Source organism: Oryctolagus cuniculus, chromosome X (genome assembly GCF_964237555.1).
Source record: "Oryctolagus cuniculus chromosome X, mOryCun1.1, whole genome shotgun sequence".
Classification (NCBI taxonomy): Eukaryota; Metazoa; Chordata; class Mammalia; order Lagomorpha; family Leporidae; genus Oryctolagus; species Oryctolagus cuniculus.
Genome location: NC_091453.1, coordinates 8,228,572 through 8,249,297, shown reverse-complemented (window position 1 = coordinate 8,249,297; position 20,726 = coordinate 8,228,572). Strand labels below are relative to the sequence as shown.

General features: G+C 42.0%; 1 protein-coding gene across 1 annotated transcript in view; it reads right to left on the bottom strand.

Moving 5' to 3' along the window:
• PHEX (phosphate regulating endopeptidase X-linked) overlaps positions 1-20,726 on the bottom strand; it is a 226,293-nt gene that overhangs the window by 46,074 nt on the left and 159,493 nt on the right. The window contains exon 15 of the mRNA XM_002719974.5: positions 16,982-17,040. Coding sequence (XP_002720020.1) covers positions 16,982-17,040 — 59 coding nt within the window. The remainder of the gene's footprint in view (positions 1-16,981; positions 17,041-20,726) is intronic.

The following is a 20,726-nucleotide window of genomic DNA, read 5'->3' as shown; positions in this document are numbered from 1 at the left end:
GGGTAGAATCATTCCAGCAGTCTTCAGGACAGAAGTGACACGGCCAGGAGCAAATGACAAAGTCCAGTCCAAAGAAAAAGCGACAGAGAGAAAATCCAAAAAGGAATCCATATTTGCTGTAGCTGTCTTTTACAAAGATAAACTTGGGTTTTTCACTGAGCATGTATCTGCTTGTGTTTTCTCTCTGTATTAGCTGCTTGTGATAAGGCGCTGACAATGTCAATACAATCTATTGTCCAACAATAGTTTATCTCATCTTTTGCATAGATTCAATGACATATTACTGTGGCTTTATTCTAAAACATGTTATGACAGTTATTTTCAAAAACTTTAGGTATATATTTATACTACTGAACTATTCTATGATCAATTCATATTTTAGAGCTACTGCTGATGTATTAGCAACATTATACTTCTTGGTGAGATTCACTTGCAATTCCCATCTGCTTATGTATTTTGTTATTTGCCCTGTGCAATAATTTCTAGTGATACTGTTTACTAAGTGAATACATTTTATCACCTTAATTTTGGAGATGTTAGTATATGTACATTCAGTCATAAAAACTATTGGAAATAGTTGGGTTTGATTATCATGATGCAATTTCTATACATAAACGTCTGCTAACATTTACTTTGTTCCAAGCCACATAGGCAAACTTTGAATATATAAAATGCCCTCAAAGAACCTATAATCTAGTGAAAGAGAAAGGATATCAACAGTATATCCTATTTTACAAAACCTAAAGAGGAAGGTGCTTCTCTATCAAACTCTCCCTAGTACACTTTTTTAATTGAAATACTTTTTTTTGCTTTTTAAAAGATTTTATTTATTTATTTATTTGAAAGTCAGAGTTACAGAGAGAGGAGAGGCAGAGAGAGAGAGAGAGAGAGAGAGAGAGAGAGAGAGAGAGAGGTCTTCCAACTGATGGTTTACTCCCCAGTTGGCTGCAACAGCCAGAGCTGTGCTGATCCGAAGCCAGGAGCCAGGAGCTTCCTCTGGGTCTCCCATACAGGTGCAGGGGCCCAAGGAGTTGGGCCATCTTCTACTGCTTTCCCAGACCATAGCAGAGAGCTGGATCAGAAGTGGAGCAGCCAGGTCTCAAACCAGTGCCCAAATGGGATGCTGGCGCTTCAGGCCAGGGCGTTAACCCACTGCGCCTCAGCTCCAGCCCCTGAAATACATTTTAAACTAAGTAGAGAAAAGAAATACTACATACGTGGGAATAGAGGTGCAGAGGTATTTTGGTAGAGAGGTTATTCATCCATGTGTGTACACTAGCAGGTAACAATATGTAAGACACCAGGTAACCATTTGTAAGATAAGTTCTCAAACGTGTAGTCTGCATGCAGACCAGCAGGGTCAGCATCATCTGGGCACTTGTTAGGCGCAAATCGCTGGGCCCCACCTCAGACCCAGTGAACCAGGAAAGCTGGTGATAGGCTCCAGAGTTTTCCAGCAACTCTCCAGCTTATTGCAGTGCTCGTTAAAGTTGACAGCCACTGGTTTACACCAGGATAAACACACTCAACCCCCAATGTACATTAGAATCCCTTGGGGGAGCTTTTTAAAAATAATACCATTGGCTGGCACCGCGGCTCACTAGACTAATCCTCCACCTAGCGGCGCCGGCACACCGGGTTCTAGTCCCGGTCGGGGCGCCGGATTCTGTCCCGGTTGCCCCTCTTCCAGGCCAGCCCTCTGCTGTGGCCCGGGAGTGCAGTGGAGGATGGCCCAGGTGCTTGGGCCCTGCACCCCATGGGAGACCAGGAAAAGCACCTGGCTCCTGGCTCCTGCCATCGGATCAGCGCGGTGCGCCGGCCGCAATGCGCCAGCCGCGGCGGCCATTGGAGGGTGAACCAACGGCAAAGGAAGACCTTTCTCTCTGTCTCTCTCTCTCACTGTCCACTCTGCCTGTCAAAAAAAAAAAATAATAATAATACCATGTCCAAATCCCTGCCAGACCTATCAAGTCCAAGTCTGTGGGATGGAGTCCTGAACAAATTTTTTCAAATTTTTTACATGCAAACAGGTTCAGAACCCCTGGTTTAGGATAAATAAGCAATTGCTTACGTATAACTTAACTGATCTAAAAAGCAACCCTTCTTCTCTTTCTTTTCAACACCACACACAAAACATACAAGAGTTTCACTGAAATGCTGCAGACTACACTCTCAAAAATGAAGTTTTACATGGCCTGTAAATTACAGGTACAATAAAGGACAAAAACAGTTGTACTTCCAACCGCCTTATAAATGCAGGTGAATGCTCACTGTGAGAGAATGAGCGGACATCTTTCTCGGGATTAGTTCTTGCAATCAGGTAAGCCGCACACCATTCTTCTAGAATCTGGAGGGTGGTTAGCAGAGACATGGCAATTGCTGCAGCTACAGATACTTTTGGTTAATGTTTCTTTGTAAAAGGATTTCATTGTCTTCACTGCTAAGATCAATGGTGGCTTCTTTTTTCAAATTGGCATCTTGCAGTAGTTTGCTGAATGCCAAGCTTCCCCTTTCCAGAACGTATCGAGTTCTAACAGCTGTGACTCCTGTCAAGGGATTCAGCAAGATGCCTTAGCCATCTGCTGGCGTCCCGCAGGTAACCTCCTGCCACCGCATCTAGCAGCCTAGAGCTGACAAACAGCAAGCAGCTTCTGCAATCTGTCTTCCATCTTGAAACCTTCTCTGCTAGCCCTTCTAGTCTTTCCCTGCCGTAATTACCTTTCAGCGAAACCCTCCTCTCACCACACACACCCCTTCACCAGGGTGACCAACCACCTGTTTGCCCGGGACGAGACAGGATCCTCAGTGTAGTATTGTCAGTGCTAAAACTGAGATGACCCAGACAAACCAGAAGAAATTAGTCACTCATTTGTCCAACCAAGTTTGACCTCTTTTGCATTTGATGCATTTTTATAGCTCAGTGGTTTTCAAACTTTGGCCTCTGAACAAAGTTTGCTGGTTAAAGTCTTGTTAAAACAAATTTCTAGGCCCAAATTTCAGGATTTCTCAGTCAGTAGGGGCCATTTATTCACAACTGATGCTGATGCTGCTGGTCCAGGGACCACACCCACTGCTATGGCTCAATATCTGGCAGAGAATACTAATTTCCTCCCACTACTGTCCTAGACATTCAGTACTAACACCAGCAGCAGTGATGTTCAGCTCAAGCCTGGGGACTTAGTAGGTGCTCAAGAAAAGCTTGTGTGGGTTCAGTGAGCTTTATCAGGGTATAGAATAATGGTCTTCAGAATGAAAATGTGGGCCGGCTCTGTGGCCTAGCAGCGCTGGCATCACATATGGGTGCCAGTTTGAGTCCCGGCTGCTCCACTTCCAATCCAGCTCTCTGCTATGGCCTGGGAAAGCAGTGGAAGATGGCCCAAGTCCTTGGGCCCCTGCACCAGTGTGGCAGACCCAGAAGAAGCTCCTGGCTCCTGGCTTCGGATCAGCACAACTCTGGCCATTGCGGCCAATTGGGGAGTGAACCAGCAGATGGAAGACCTCTTTCTCTATGCCTCTCCTTCTCTCTCTGTTTAACTCCTTCAAATGAATAAATAAATCTTTTTTTTTAAAAAAAAAGAATGAAAACGTGACTAAAATCCCCCTCATATCAATTATATCAATTAGACCAAAAAAAAATCAGTTTCTTTGTTCATCTCTTCCAAAAGCATTTTTAAGATGCAACTTAGTCAAAGTAAGCCACCTCATCTCTCATTAGTGGAAAGATAAATTGATATCACCTTTCTCAGGAGAAGTTGGATAAGATGCATTTTAAAAACCCTCAAAAGGACATGTTACTAACACAGCAACTCTTCCACTTCTAGGAATTTACCCCAAAGAAATAATTTTAGATTTAGACAAAGACTTAGCCACAAAACTTAACCACCACAAAGCTGTTTTTCTTTCTTTACACCTTTAGTGAAATAGCCCAAGTGTTCATTGGGAAGGAGTCAAAGAAACAAAGGTGTTTTATTCAGCACAGTACTACACATGGTGACTTAGAAGAATATGTAGTAAGTTGGAAAACATTCATATTACAATGTTGAGTGGGAAAATACTTTTTGAATTAGTCCATGTATTATTTAAATTCTAAAATATTTGTAAACTGTGAGCAGCATTCAAGAAAATTATTAACTATGACTATCTTTAAACAATGGTAGTAATTTTAAAATTTTCAAGCTAAACAATCTTCCAGATTTTATACAATAGATATAGACTACTTTTGAAATAAGGGTAAAAGGGCCAGTGCTGCGGCTCACTAGGCTAATTCTCCGCCTGCGGCACCGGCAACCAAGGTTCTAGTCCTGGTTGGGGCGCCGGATTCTGTCCCGGTTGCCCCTCTTCCAGTCCAGCTCTCTGCTGTGGCCCGGGAGTGCAGTGGAGGATGGCCCAAGTGCTTGGGCCTTGCACCCGCATGGGAGACCAGGAGAAGCACCTGGCTCCTGGCTTCGGATTGGTGCAGCACACTGGCCATAGCGGCCATTTGGGGGGTGAACCAACGGAAGGAAGACCTTTCTCTCTGTCTCTGTCTAACTCTGCCTGTCAAAAAAAAAAATAAGAAATAAAGGTAAAAGACAATTGATTTTTTTAAAGAGAGGACAAGTGATATTGTGACCTTTGAGATAAATGAGTGAGATTGCTCTCTGACTTCTTGTCTCCCTTTATCATGGCTGTTTTCCAGGTTCCTGAGACTTATAGCCATCTGACTGACATCCAGGTAGTTCCCAGTGAGTACCCCATTCACACCTGGCCTGTTTAATCAGATCAATCCTGATCATCATTGCGTGCTTTCTCCCAGCAACTCTGCAGCAAACCTGTCCAATGCTATAGGCCTGAAAGCAGCATTCAGGAATGCCCTGTAGGTGGCAAACTGTGTACCTAAAGGCATTGGTGCTGATCTACACAGTAGCGGGACTCGCATGACACCGCAGGGCTGCCTAGTTGGTGACACTACCCACAACACTGTTCTTAGGTACCTCGTGGGTCAGGCCCCAGAGAATAGAGGGAGGACTCCTCAAGCAGACCAGGGCAAGAACATCTGTAAACAGCTGCAGCTGCTGCTGCCCCAGAACCTTGACAACTTTTGTTGAACTCTTGGAAATTTGTTCATGACTTACCTTCAGTTCCCTTAACAAAATGTTTAAAATTATGAGTAAATTTTGTGAAGTAAACCTTTTTGGAGAGTATATCGAGATACTCTTTCTAAGGTAGGTTATGGAATCTCTCAAATAATTGCTTCTCTACTCCCTAGCTCAGGAGCCACGCAGACCACTGGCTCAGCCACAGGGCTATAGCAAGTAACAGTCTTAGGAGACAACAATGAAATGCTCAATACCACATACTTTTTGGACATGGAATAGCAAGACCTGGGCACCACCTGATCTTCTGACTCTCACCTCCTGGCTGTCCCCGCAGCCTGTAATACTTTATTTCCAATACCAAAATGGAAACCATGCACCACTTATGTGAGAGTAACATGGGTGAGGCTATGACACAACGATGATTATCCTAACATTCTTATATCATGCTGCTAACATTGAGATGGCTTTCACATATACCAGCTCATGTAATTCTCACAATTGTTATCCAGTATTTAATAGTCTAGTGTAAGAATTAAAAGTATGAAATCGCTGGTTTATACTCTTGACTGTGTGGTAACTGGCATGTTACTTCACGTCTCCAAGGTTCAGTTTGCTCTTCTGTAAAATGGGCTCATATTACTCACATAGAACTATTGTGAAGATTAGAGGTAACAGGCATTAAAGTACCTGGGGCATTAATGGTTTCTCGGCAAAGAGTAGCTGTACAGAAAAATTACAATTTCTGTTTCGTGGGAGTTCTTAAAGGCATGAGTAGAAATTTGGGAAATTATTCCTGTATTATCACTACACAGTCATTCGAGAAAGATTTCCTGGGATTTAATTATCTACTGCTTTCCAACCTCACCACCATCAATGCCAAAGTTTAGGCCCTCTCCTTCCCTTCTTTTGAGCCATCTGCAAAAGTCCTATCTGGCCCAAATGACCAGTTTGTCCTCTCTTCAAGCCATGTTCTGTAAGACTAAAGAAGCAAAACCTAAGATGCTTACTTCCCAAAAGAACCTACACTACTTCCCCGTGGCTGTGTTATTTAACATGACTTACAAGGCCTTCACCTCCTGGTGCACACGTCAACGCCCCTTACTCCCTCTGCTCTCTCCTCCAGCAGTGCAGTCTGTGCCCCAGCAATTCTAAGCATGTCACAGTCCACTCCCATGCCATGCTCTGCCACGTCTGCTGTCACTGCATCGGCCACTCCTTCCTGCATGGCCCAACCTCCTTTCTCTGCAGAGAACTTTTTTTTCCTTTTCATTGCTCTTCAATGTCACTCTCACTGGGAATCCAATCTTGACTCTCCCAGATCTAATTACCCCTCTGCAGTGGTTCCCAGGATGTACCGCACATCCTTCTGCTGCACGCTCACCACGATGTCCTCTAAATGACAAGTAGCAAGTCTATGCTGAGTCCTCAGAAGAAAGGACAATGATCAGCTAAGATCCGTTGGAACCTACTACAAAGCAAGCATTTGACATACATTATCTGATTTAGTCTTCACAAGAACCCTTCTACAGGTAACTAAGCTGAGGCTTAAAGATGTTAAATACATGTCTCAACTGTTGAACAGTTTTTTCTTTCATACTATTTGGTGAACTCTTAGTAAAGGGTTCATCTTCTCTGTATACAGTTAATTGAGAATAGATCTTAGTAAAAAGTAAGAATGTGAATAGGAGAGAGAGGAGGAAGATGGGTAGGAGAGTGGGTGGGAGGGCAGGTACAGTGGGAAGAATCACTATATTCCTTAAGTTGTATTTATGAAGTGTGTAAAGTTTGTATTCCTTAAATAAAAGCTTTCTGTTAAAATAATTGCAATTTATTAGTGGCCAAACCAGGATTCGAAATCAACTATTATATTTCAGAGCCCACACCCTTAACCACTATACTAGTATCAAGCTCAGATGGTACTTGGAATACTGTAATGCCTGCATTAGTTATCTCTTGCTGTGTAACAAATCATCCCAAAACATATGTGCTTAAAACAATAAGCATTTGCTATCTCACCCTGTCTCTGTGTCAGGACTTCAGAAACAGCTTCTTTGAGTAGTTCTGTCTCAGGGTTTCTCATGATGTTGCAGTCAAGATGTCAGCCTAGACTGCAGTCATTTGAAGGCTTGGCTGAACTGGTGGATCCACTTCTACTATGGCATACTCACACGGTACTAGTAACCGGTAGGAGGCCAGAAGTCCTGCACTTGTGAGCCTCTCCACAGTGTCTCTGCTGGCCTCCCCCAGAGGGACCAATCCAAGAGAGTAAAGTGAAAGCCACAATAGCTTTTGTGACCTAGCCTCAGACTCATACTCCATCAGTTCCAGAGCATTGGATCTGTAGGAGAGGTAAGCCTTATCATGTGTGGGAGGAGACTACACAGGGGCATGGACACCAGGGAGTGAGAACCACCGGGATCTCCCCAAAGATTAAGTGAATACGTGGAAAAAATTGTATAAAGAACTTCTCTGAAAGAATCTGTTGTAAATACTGAAACAATTGGATTAGGTGATCACTTAAAGTTTCCTTCTAACTCCAAAACTATGCAATACTATTCCCAAATTCTAGCTGTGAGCTTTCCCCATTCCCACAAATGGAGAATCAAGTAGATCCAAAGATTTGATTGTATTAATTTCCAGTAGAGACCATAGAAGTTCTGTTTATGTGGCTTTCACTTCATGGTTTCAGGCAGAGCCAACGAATTATGAGAAATTCTGCTAGTTTAAAACAAAATTATTTCCTTAACAGCAAAACAAATCTATGTTTGATTTCAGGATTAATTCTATAGTTTGGATGCCAGTACAAGCCCAGCCTCTGGACAAAGGCTTATCTTCTTTAGCAGAGTATCTGTGATTAAACTGAGGAAACCAAATCCCTTGTGTATAAAAAAAAAAAAAAGATAATAAAATCATCGGTTTTAGCCCTTAGGCCATGCTTATTTTCAAGCCATGATTTTATTTGCTTAAAATAATTCTTTAATATAATTTAAGATGTATGAAAATAAAAACTGAATACTGAAAGCAGGCATTTGCAAACACACCTTGATTTGAATACATGAAATGAATTTTATTCTGAAGACCAAGCCATGTTAGAAGTAAAAACCAAACATGAGCTACTCACCCTTCCTACTGCTAGTAGCACCCAATTAGATTCAAAGAACTAGGGAAACTGGATCAGAACACTCCTCAGGGGCTCCCTACAGCCCATCCTCTCTCAGGGCTCTACTCTCCAGGCTCAGCAAACTACAGCCCAGGGGCTAATCCCATCTGCTGCCTGTTTTGTAAATCAGGTTTTACTGGAACACAACCGCTCATTCATTTAGGAATTGTTCGAAGTGACAACAGCAGAGATGAGAAGTTACAATGGAAACTATACGGCTTGCAAAGTCCAAAACTGAAAATACTTACTATCTTGAAATGTACAGAAAAAGTGTACCAGTTCCTGGTCTACACCACTGAAAACTTGGGCTAAGGAAATCTGTTATAAGATTAAGATGTGTATGCATAAAATATGGTGCTGCAGAGACTTTTACGGGGCAGGGAGAGTGCTCACTGTTCATCTTGAGGTGTTACATAGCAAAGGCACAAAGCTTAACAGCAGAGCCAAGTGGAGTTTTCACATGTGTAGCATCTCCCAGATCGAGATAGACAATGCTTCCCATGCCTCCTCCCCACCAATGCCCCCAGTACAGGTGGCCATTCATTTAACAGCTATGATACGGATTTGTTTGCCTGCTCCTGAACTTCATACGCATGGAATAGCACAGTATTTGCTCTTGTGTCTGCCTTCTTTCAGTCAGTATGAAATCGATGGCACTGATACAAGTTGAAGCATGGATTAGTTTGTTCTTTTTCATTGCTGCCTAACATGCAACTGTATGGATATATCCAATTTATGTACCTGTGCTGATGGGTATCAGCTTCCTTCCAGGTTTTTCCTGTTACAAATAAAGCTGCTATGAACATTGGCATACATGTCTTTTGGTGGGCATAAAGATCCACCTACCAGTAGTCAAAGTCTGGATCTATGAACAAATACTCTCACAAATTAGTTGTACTTTCTACTATAGAAAACTATTGTTTAAATGTCCAAAATATTTTGAGAGAAAAAACTCAAAATATCTAACCTTTAAATATTCATACTCTGAAGGTTCTCCCATGACATACTGACTATCCCAGGGATGGCCGATCTGTCAATTTTAGATGTACAAGAGTACTTCAAAGTTTTCAGGGGAAGAAAATGGAATTAAAAGAGAAGTTTATTTTGCAGCAAAAAAACTTTGAAATCCATATAGACTCTTTTTTAACACACATTTTCCATGAATTTTCTGAAGACCACCCCCTTACATAAGCCCTGACTTTGGCAATATGCTGATACTTTACAAACTCATCTCCTAACATCCTCCCCCAAAACTCCACGGGCTGGCTAACCTCAACGTGCAGCAGACACGACAACCAAGGTCAGGAGGGACATACACCTTGCCCATGGCAATACAATCAGGTCTGTGGCACTCGTGGTCTCCCAGTGAGGTTCTCATTTCTTTCCCTTTGAAAATCAAGAAGGCTAGTTTTGCAGTCATCACAAAGTTTTGGAAGCACAGAACTAGACACCAATCATCTTAGCTCTTCATTTTCTTCCTTCCTTAACCACCTTATTAATTCACATGTAATTAAATTATGTGACAGCTCCTGAGTATAACTCCTCACATGGCAGGTTTAAATCACTATGTTTTCACACTGCAGTCTGTGTCTGCAGACATGGCCACCCAGCTTAACAAGAATAGAAAAATAAGAAACTAACCACCCTGCAAAAACTCAACACTGAAAGATGGCCGCAAATCATAGGATTTCACACAAAGGCATGGCTTTGGAAGAAAAAAAGAGTCCTACAGATTTTCCTATTTCCTACTCAATCTCTACTGCATGCAACTGCACGCAGAAGCAGAGTTAAAGTGGCATAAATCAGAAAATGATAATGGGAACTGAATGAAATTCGCATCAATCACATTACTAAGTATAGTTACATCTTAGAAGTGAAACCCAATTAAACAGATGGCCACATGCTGTCAGAATCAGCCCCTAATCAATAAAGATGTTCATTTTAGAAAATCACCTCAATTTTTCACTTTCTCGGTGAAGCAAAAAGAAGGCAGTTGGGGGGTGAGGGGCGTCCCAGGAAACCCAGTGGGGAAATGTGTAAGAAGAAACTCCACCTGTCTTAATTTGTAGTCCAGAAAATCAGAGAGGGGAGAGGGAGAAAAAGTCACCCAGAGGATTCCTTGTCATCTTGCCTAGGAATGTAATTTACAGTGAGAGCAAGCATTGGTCATTAGGAAAATAGAAACAGCTTGAATCTCTTAATTAAAATACTGTTTCAAATTGTTCATTTTAAAACTCCTCTGCACACAAGTGTTCAAGAAACCACTGGGTTACCCTGAAAGGACTTCCTTCACAGTCAGCCCCTCATAGGATCAGCTCTTCCCAGGCAAGAGAAGGCGGAGCGGGGGCGAAGGCTGGAGGCAGAACTGTTGGTAGATGCCCGTAAGTCCCCAAAGGAACAGTAACATTTCCCTGACACTAGAAAGTGAGTGTGGAAACACCGGCAAAGAGACTAGCTCACTCCCTTCTCATGCACAAGAGCTGGTCTATGACACTCATGAAACTCGTGAAAATGAAATCTACCAATACCAACAGCTGACGAAAATGAGGAACAACAAAAATACTTCTGTACTTTGGAGGACTTTCTTGGGAAAACATTTGGCATTATCTGATAAAGCTGAATATTTGTATACCCTACCAGCCAGTTAGTCTAGTCGAAAGTGTATCCCCAGACACTTGTTTCAAGGGGTATGTGCAAGGATATTCGGAAGAGCCTTGTTGATAAGAGAAAATATCTGGGGTGGGAGACACATAGGTCTGTCAGTAGTGAAAAAGATAAATAACCTATGGATATGGTTACACAATGGAATATTAAACAGCGGTGAAAATGAAAAACCCACTGCCACATGCTATGTGATGAACCTTAACATGTGGACTGAAAAAGCAAGTTGCTTAAGATCGCATACAGTTTAATAGCACTCTTATGCTTTTTAAAAGGAAAATAAATAATATATAATTTAGGTATACCTACATAAACCATTAAAATTTTATCTTAAAAAAAGACAGAAATGGGGCCAGTGCTGTGGCACAGCGGGTTAACGCCCTGACCTGAAGCACCGGCATCCCATATGGGTGCCAGTTCAAGACCTAGCTGCTCCACTTCCAATCCAGCTCTCTGCTGTGGCCTGGGAAAGCAGTAGAAGATGGCCCCAGTCCTTGGGCCCCTGCACCCACATGGGAGACCCAGAGGAGCCTACTGGTTCCTGGCTTCGGATCGGTGCGGCTCCGGCCATTGCAGCCAACTGGGGAGTGAACCAGTGGATGGAGGACCTCTTTCTCTCTGGCTCTCCTCTCATGTGTAACTCTGACTGTCAAATACATAAATAGAGGCCGGCGCCGCGGCTCACTAGGCTAATCCTCCGCCTAGCGGCGCCGGCACACCGGGTTCTAGTCCCAGTCGGGGCGCAGGATTCTGTCCCGGTTGCCCCTCTTCCAGGCCAGCTCTCTGCTGTGGCCAGGGAGTGCAGTGGAGGATGGCCCAAGTGCTTGGGCCCTGCACCCCATGGGAGACCAGGGTAAGTACCTGGCTCCTGCCATCGGATCAGCACGGTGCGCCGGCCGCAGCGCACTGACCGCTGCGGCCATTGGAGGGTGAACCAATGGCAAAGGAAGACCTTTCTCTCTGCTCACTGTCCACTCTGCCTGTCAAAAAATAAAAATAAAAAAATACATAAATAAATCTTAAAAAAGACAGAAATGATAAACACAAAAATCAGTATCTTGGTTAGCTCTATGGTAAGGGACACAATGGTATGGGGAACGGGTTCGGCAGCTACAATGATACTGGAAATGCTCCAAGTCTTTACTGGGTTTTGGCTTCATAGATGCATAATGGTTTTATTATGTTTTTTTCATATGCTTCAGAGATTAATAGGTGCTACCATGTAAAATGTATTCTTTTCATATACCAAATATTATACAATAAAACATTTTCTTTCAACATGAGGCAATTAAATAATATTATAATATGTATACTATTCTAAATATTATAATCAATTATAAATATTATTATTGTTAATTATAGTATCTGACAGATGAAAAATGTTCAGTATCACTAGCCATCAGAGAAATGCAAATCAAAACCACAATGAGGTTTCACCTCACGCTGGTTAGAATGGCTTCATACAGAAAGCAACAATCAACAAGTGCTGGAGAGGATGTGGGGATAAAGGTACCTAACCCACTGTTGGTAGGAATGCAAACTGGTAAAGCCACTATGAAAGACAGTTTGGAGATTCCTCAGAAACCTGAATATAGCCCTCCCACACGACCAGCCATCCCACTCCTGGGAATTTACCCAAGGGAAATGAAATCACCAAATAAAAGAGCTATCTGGGACCGGCACCCTGGCTCACTTGGTTAATCCTCCGCCTGTGGTGCCAGCATCCCATATGAGCACCGGGTTCTAGTCCTGGTTGCTCCTCTTCCAGTCCAGCTCTCTGCTGTGGCCCGGGAGGGCAGTGGAGGATGGGCCAAGTGCTTGGGTGCCTGTACCCGCATGGGAGACCAGGAGGAAGCACCTGGCTCCTGGCTTCAGATCGGTGCAGTTTCAGCCGTAGCGGTCATTTGTGGGGTGAACCAATGGAAGGAAGACCTTTCTCTCTGTCTCTCTCTCTCTCACTGTCTATAACTCTACCTGTCAAATAAATAAAAAAAATTTTAAAAAAGAGCTATCTGCACCTCCATGTTTATTGCCGCTCAATTCACAATAGATAAGAAATGAAATCAACCTAAATGCCCATCAATGGAAGACTGGATAAAACAATTATGGGATATGTAGGGATATGTACTCTATGGAATACTACACAGTGGTAAAAAAAAAAAAGTGAAATCCGGTCATTTGCAACAAAATGGAGGAATCTGGAAAACATCATGCTGAGTCAAATAAGCCAGTCCCAAAGGGACAAATATCATATGTTCTCCCTGATCGGTGACAACTGAGCACCTAAAAAGAAGCCTGTAGAAGTGAAACTGACACTTTGAGAAGCAATGACTCGATTAGCCCTTGTCCTGACTGTTAAGGAACAGCTTACTACTTTATTCTTTTCAGTATTTTCTTTTTCTACTTAGTACCATTGGTTGAACTCTTTACTTAACACAGAATTATTCTTAGGTATTTAAATCCAACTGAAAATTGATTCGTGTAAAAAAATAAAAGTGGGAATAAGAGAGGGAGGAGATGTACAGCTCAGCACATGTTCCCTCGAACTTACCCCTAAGGGTAAAGCTAAAAACTTGCCATGAGACTCCAAATCCCATTAAGTTGGCAGGTACTAATGCCATCTTACATGTTAAAGTGATCATATTAAGTGTATAGCTGATCATAAAAATAGGAATAAGTGTCAAAGCGATCATGTAAATAAGACCAAGTGTCTGCTAATAACAATAGATAGAAAAAGGAGAGAATGATCCAACATGGGAAGCAGGACACACAGCAGACTCATAGAATGACAAATGCCCTAAACAGCACTCTGGCCTCAGAGTCAGCCCTTAAGGCATTCAGGTCTGGCTAAAAAGCCCATGAGAGCATTTCAGGCGTGGAAAGCCAAGACACTATTGCAAAAAATGGCCTACATGAAAGAGCTCTGTGAGTGAGAGCCCATTGGAAAGAGCGGGTCATCAGAGAAGAAGGTACCTTTCTCTGAAGGGAACAGAGAACTTCCATTTTGCTTATGGCCCAGTCTAAATAAGGTCGGAATTTGTGGCTCCAAAGGGTTTCCACAGTCTTTGCAGCACATGAAAAGAGCCTTGGGTGATCCCTGACGTCATAAATAAGGGTATCAATTGTTAAATCAACAGGAGTCACTGTGCACTTGCTCCCCATGTAGGATCTCTGTCCTTAATGAGCTGTACTATGATAATTAACAGTAAAACTTTATACTTTGTGTGTCTGTGTGGGTGCAAACTGTTGAAATCTTTACTTAGTATAGAGTTGATATTCTGTATATAAAGATAATTAAAAACTAATCTTAATGAAGAATAGGATGGGAGAGAGAGTAGGAGGTGGGATGGGAGTGAAGATGGGAGGGCGGGTATGGGGGAAGAACTGATATATGAAATTTATATTTATTAAATATAAGCTTTCTAAAAAAATTATAGTATCCGAAATAGCCTAGGTTCACATGTAACCTATACAGTTTAGCCCTCAATTTGGAACTTAGGACCTTGAGGAAGCTATAGTATTTTCATAATAGTGAATATTTATACATTAAGGAGTACCATTCAAATATTTAACAACATACTAATGTAGAAATCAAAACAGCATCATCTGCTTATTTTTCTTAGGCTAGTCCTACAAAGACTTTCATTCCCAACAGTGGCCACAAGAGGGCTATTCTATAGAGATGTGTCCATTGGTAATGAGCAGCCACAGCCTTGGTGCTGTCCACTGTAGCCAAGGGTTGTCCTGTAGGACTAGCATAAAGGACCTATGACTGGCAGGCTGACTCGCCAGAAGGCAGGCAGGATGCCTCACTGATAAGATGGCTTTTGAGTTAGGATTTGAAGCACATGGCAATTTGAGCCATACAGATTACTTTGGGAGGTTCTCCGAGGCAAAGAAAAGCCCAAGCATAAATGCTCTGGCGGCCGAATATATTAGATGTTCTCTAAAAACAGGAAGATGGCTGGAACAGAGGGAAGGAAGTAAAAATAGACAGCGTGCCACCAGCACTGTGCAAGTAGTTTGGCCCTTAGGATGCTGATCAAAGGTTCTGAGCAGAGGAGCGGCATGATGTAACTGTAACACATCTTAAAATGGCTGCAGTATTATACTCCTCAAATGCTCACAATGGCTAGGCTGAGCTAGGTCAAAGCCAGAAGCCAAGAAGCCAATCTAGGTCTCCCACATGGGCAACAGGCACCCAACTACCTGAGCCATCACCTGCTACCTCCTAGGATCTCCATTACCATAAAGCTGGAATCGGGAAGCTGAACGAGAGATCACACGCACCCTGTTATGGGATGCAAATGTCCTAAGCAGTGTCTTAAATCCTAGACCAAACAGCCACCCCAATACACTAACTATAGTTCTTATATTGTACATTAGATCTTTCAACTTGTTTATCTTACTCTGTTGCTACTCTGAGCCCTTTGGCTTAATCTCCCCACCCACCCCCCACCTACATGTACCCTAGTAACCACTATTTTATTCTCTTTCACTATATATTTGATCTTTTTTTTTCAAGTTTCTCTATGATGCTGTTCCTGCTCTTCTAAGAACCTAACTATCACACTCAGAATCTAGATATTATCAAATGGCCCTATAAATTGAATGAATCAATTTACATTTCTACCAGCAGTGTATATATGTCCTTACTGCCAATGCTGGGTACTTTCAGAATTTTAATGTGTGCCAATCTCATTCTCAATTGAATTTTTAAAAATTTATCACAGCATTTAAAATTTCATTTATACAAATATGTCAGTAAAAAAGGGGGGGCAGCACTGTGGCATAGGGGGTAAAGCCACTGCTCCAGTGCTGGCATCCCATATTGGTGCCAGCTCGAGTCCCAGCTGCTCCACTTCCAATCCAGCTCTCTGCTATGGCCTGGGAAAGCAGTAGAAGATGGCCCAAGTCCTTGGACCCCTGCACTTGCATGGGAGACCCAGAGGAAGCTCCTGGCTCCTGGCTTCAGATCAGCACAGCTCCAGCCATTGCAGCCAATTGCATAATGAACAAGAGGATGGAAGACCTCTTTTTCTTTATCTCTCTCTCTCTCTCTTTCTCTCTCTGCTTTCCCTTCTCTCTACATGCAACTCTTTCAATTAAATAAATAAATTAATATTTTTTAAAAAAGGAAAGAAATTGTCCTTACAGAAGTCACAGCCTATGGAGAGGCCAACATTAAATAAGTAGTTGCTACAAAGAGGGCCTGGGAAAGCAGTGGAAGATGGCCCAAGTCCTTGTGCCCTGCACCCATGTGGGAGACCTAGAAGAAGCTCCTGGCTCCTGGCTTCAGATCAGTGCAGCTCTAGTCATTGCAGCCAACTGGGGAGTGAACCAGCTAAGGGAAGACCTCTTTCTTTCTCTCTTTCTCTTTGCCTCTCCTTCTCTCTCTGCGTAACTCTATCTTTCAAATAAATAAATAAGTCTTTAAAAAAAAACTCAAGACATTACATCCCAGGATTAAACACTTCCTAGCTTCTTCCTTACCTATTGATAGTCCCCCTCAGGTTCTAAATAGGAATTTCATAAAGTACATGTAAAATAGAATGAAATGATGCTTATCTTGGTGAAAAAAATTGAAATCCATACATATGAGGAGTCTTCAAAAAGTTCACAGAAATTCATATTATGGGAAAAACCCTCTGCATGGATTTCAATTTTTTGCACCAAAATAAACTTATCTTTTCATCCCATTTTTCCACAAGCTTTTTGAAGAGCTCTCATATAATCTGCCCAGTTATCTGCAGTTTTTTCCATCAATCCTGGGAATCCATAAAATCGTATGAACAAAATCAGTAAGACCATTATGAAAGCAAAGTGGAAGCTTGCTCCTTTTCATGGCAAACTTCATTGGGGTTGTATTTATTGTAGCTGATTTTGTCTTAATCAGTGATGACACAAGGCTTTCAAGAACCAATGAGGTGAGGGACTGAGGAAGCATATACTCCCTTCACCAATATATCTGGTTGCTTTGGGACGGTGGGGCATGAAGAATGCTCTACCCTTCATCACAGTCACAGAAAAGTTCCTTCCGGTTTGTACCAGAGTAACAAGGGGATAAGAAGTCAGTACTCACGGATCTGGTTGGTGGACGCACTGTAGAAAGCATTGACAGTTGTTGGATTTGTAAACCACCTATAAAAAGAGAAACAAATGCCACAGAATGATCACCATTACCAAGCTGGAGGGCAGCAAAGACAAGCACAATGCAGGTGGATTTATTAGCAGATAACCATGGTTATTCGCTGCTATTGACCTAATGGAGAAAGGCAACATCATTGCTTCTGAAAAAGCTTGAAAGAGAAATTCTAGAACCTAACAGGCTCTCCCTGGAGATGAGAATACAGCAACAAGATGAAGTTTGCCAGGGCCTGTTCAATGGATCAGTGGAGAGCTGTGCTTCTAAACTGCATCACCTCCGAGGTGCCCTCCCTCCCTGCCACAAAAGTTCTAGTTTGGGGATACTATAAAGGTCCACAAACAAAAGGTGAATCAAGAACAACCATGCCCCCCAGGGGCCTACTTGCTCAAGTGCAAAGTACCACTTGATTTAAGTACAACAAGATTTAACAAATGGTCCTGCCTCCATCACTAGTTGAGTTGAAATCTTCCTAGGGTCAAGTTTTAGCTAAAAAAGAATAAGCTATTGCATCAAGCATTGGGGGACCCTTCCAGTTATGAAGAGTATACACATTCCTATATTTTTAAAGACTTATTTATTTATTTGAAAGGCAAGTTAGAGAGAGAGAGAGAGAGAGAGAGAGAGAGAGAAAGACAGAGAGGTCTTCCGTCTGCTGATTCACTCCCCAAATGGCTGCAACAGCCAGGGCTGAGGCAGGTCCAGGCCAGGAGTGTGGAACTGCATCCGGGTCTCCTACAGGAAGGACAGGGGCCCATGTACTTGGGCCACCTCCACTGCTTTCCTAGGCACATTAGCAGGGAGTTGGATTAGAAGTAGAGCAGCTGAGATATAAATCAGCACTCATATGGGATGCCAGCACTGCACGCACTGATTAAACCCACTGTGCCACAACCATAGCCCCTACACACTCATCTTAAACACACAATAAGTGACTTAGATCTGAAGTTGTAAATTTTTTTCTTGTAGCATCAATTTGTAAACATTTTAGGCTTTGTAGGCAAAGAGGCAAAAATCAAGGATATTATGTAGGTATCTTAGAGCAAATTTTCTACAAATTTTTACTGATAATGTTCAAATAATAATAATCAAGTACAATTTTTGTAAACAGGCCTATGAATGAGAGGAATGAAATTCTTTTGGAGCGGGACATTTAGCTTAATTGGGATTCAGAATTAGTGCTTCCCATCATCAAACCAACCTCAAACATTTGTCTTTCATCCTTAGCTTATGGGCTGCATAAAAACAGGCAGCATGCAAGATTTAAGAGTCTATAGTTTGCCAACCCCTGTCTTAGACGGTTATGAGTTTCAGTCCCTACACACTTTATGATTAAAAGCAAGCAATTTATCTTAAGCTAAACTGCTAAAAATAAACTCATGTAAATCTCCTTTCAGAGAAATCAATTCACTCATGTATGTCTAATAATAATTCTATCAGACTAATAAATCAGTTTATGCAAAGCTAATATGAAACTGGTAGGAAACTCAACTACTGATTCTGGTTGGTCTGCTCCTACCTTCTCCCTACCTATAAAGAAGTGTATGAAAATGAGACCACTTGGAAAAGTTGGTGGAAAATGGAATTAAAAGATAAGTTTATTTAGGTGCATAAGATTTTTAAATCTATGCATAGTTGTTTCATAATATACATTTTTCATGAACTTTTTGATGTACTCTCCTGTCATTGTATTATTATTATTACCATTTTAGCAAATACTCATTGAGCTGTAATTCCTAAGCACTTTATTAATAGAATTTTCCACATGGCAACTATAGGAATTAGGAGCTCATTTCACAGATGAGGATAATGAAACTAAAGTATTACCTATTTACACAAGGTCTAGTCTGTCTGACCTCAAATTCCCTTAGGTGTTATATTATATTCAAGCCATTATTGGATATAAAGAAAGTTCATCCTCTCTTGTCCAAGCTGAAACCAAGATTTATTTCCATAAACTTCATATTCTTTACCTTCAAATGTAGGGTTAGTATTGTAACTAAGTCCCACTGCTTAATACCAACTCACTGATTGCTCTACTTTCCTGAGGAAACAAGTGGAGGGGAAAGTAGCTGTACTGATCTAACACTGCTATGTGTACTAGACAGAATTATAGCCAAACCCTAATTGTCTGGATCCTGTGAAAATATCACATCACATAGCAAAAGGAAGGGTAAGGCTTTTAAAATTGGGAGACTATCCAGGGCTATCCTGGTAGGTCCAATCTAATCACATGAGCCCTTAAAAGCAGACAACTTTATTCTTTAGCTAGAATCAGAGATGTGTAACAGAGGGTGAGGTGAGAAGGACTACTACAATAACAGGAAGTCAGGGAGATTCCAAGGGTAAGGAGGATTCAGTATACTACGGTTGTCTCTAAGATATAGGGACCATGTGTAAGGGCCAGGTAAAGTCCTCTGATAGCCAAGAGTTGCTTTCAGGGACAACCAACAAGGAAGTAAGGACCTCAGTCCTATAACCACAAGAAAATGGATCCTGCCTACCACTGGAATGAGACCAAGTATGAATTTTTCCCAGAGCCTCCCTGTAAGATCCCCGCCAGCTGACACCTCAATTTCAGCCTGATGAACCCCAAAGCAGAGACAGTAAATTTGTGCTTTTTTGAAATTGCTGTGGTTGTGGCAATTTTTTACTATTGCAATATGAAACTAAAATTAATACTCAGCCAAAAGAACCTAGCCTTTGGTAGGTCAAGAGGGAAGAATCTCAATATATCTTAACTTGGCTTCTAAATAACATTGTACTCAATAATAACATAAAGATAAGATAGCGTGTATTTCCAGACCTTATCCCATCCCTCTCAATGGCCCTCTTTAGCAAAGTATAAACTTCTAAAGCATTAGGGTAAGAGTCATCCAGGGTCAATGCTAACAGACAAAAGTGGACAAAACAAAGAAATCAAATGAGTAATTCCTTGAACTAGAACCTGATGGAGTTTCTGAAGCTAAGGCATCTGATTTCAGACATGTGATTGTATGATTCCTGACCTCCCAGAGCTCCTGCTGGTACTAGGGCACATTTGGAAACTTGATTATACCCAGAGCTAGTATGAAGCAGCTGGACCAGTAGATCCTATTTGTTGTTGATGCTATTATTTCTTCTGTTTGTTCAGTGCCCATTATAAACCAGCTGTTAAACATTTTGTACATTTTATTACATCCAAGTTTATATATATTTAGCTTTATTATCCTCTGAAGTGAGGCTACCTGTGCTCATTTTAATGTGTTTGCAAAATGTTTTCCATTCCTCTCATGAAGAAATGGAGTCTGGGGCTGGCATTGTGGCATAGCAGGTTAAGCCACCACCTGTGGTACCAGCATCCCATATGGGTGCCAGTTCATAACCAATTGCTCCACTGACAATCCAGCTCCCTGCTAATATGCCTGGGAAAGAAGCAGATGATGGCCCAACTGCTTGGGTCCCTGCACCCACGTGAGAGACTCAGATGAAGCCCCAGGCTCCTGGCTTCGGCCTGGCCCAGCCCTGGTATTGCAGCCATCTGGGGAGTGAATCAGCAGATAGAAGATTTCTCTCTCTCTCCCTCTCTGTAACTCTGCCTCTTAAATAAATATATATAAAATCTTTTTTAAAAAGAAAAGAAATGGAGTCTAGGTGACAGCAATGTGGCATAGTGGGTTAAACCATCACCACCTACAACACT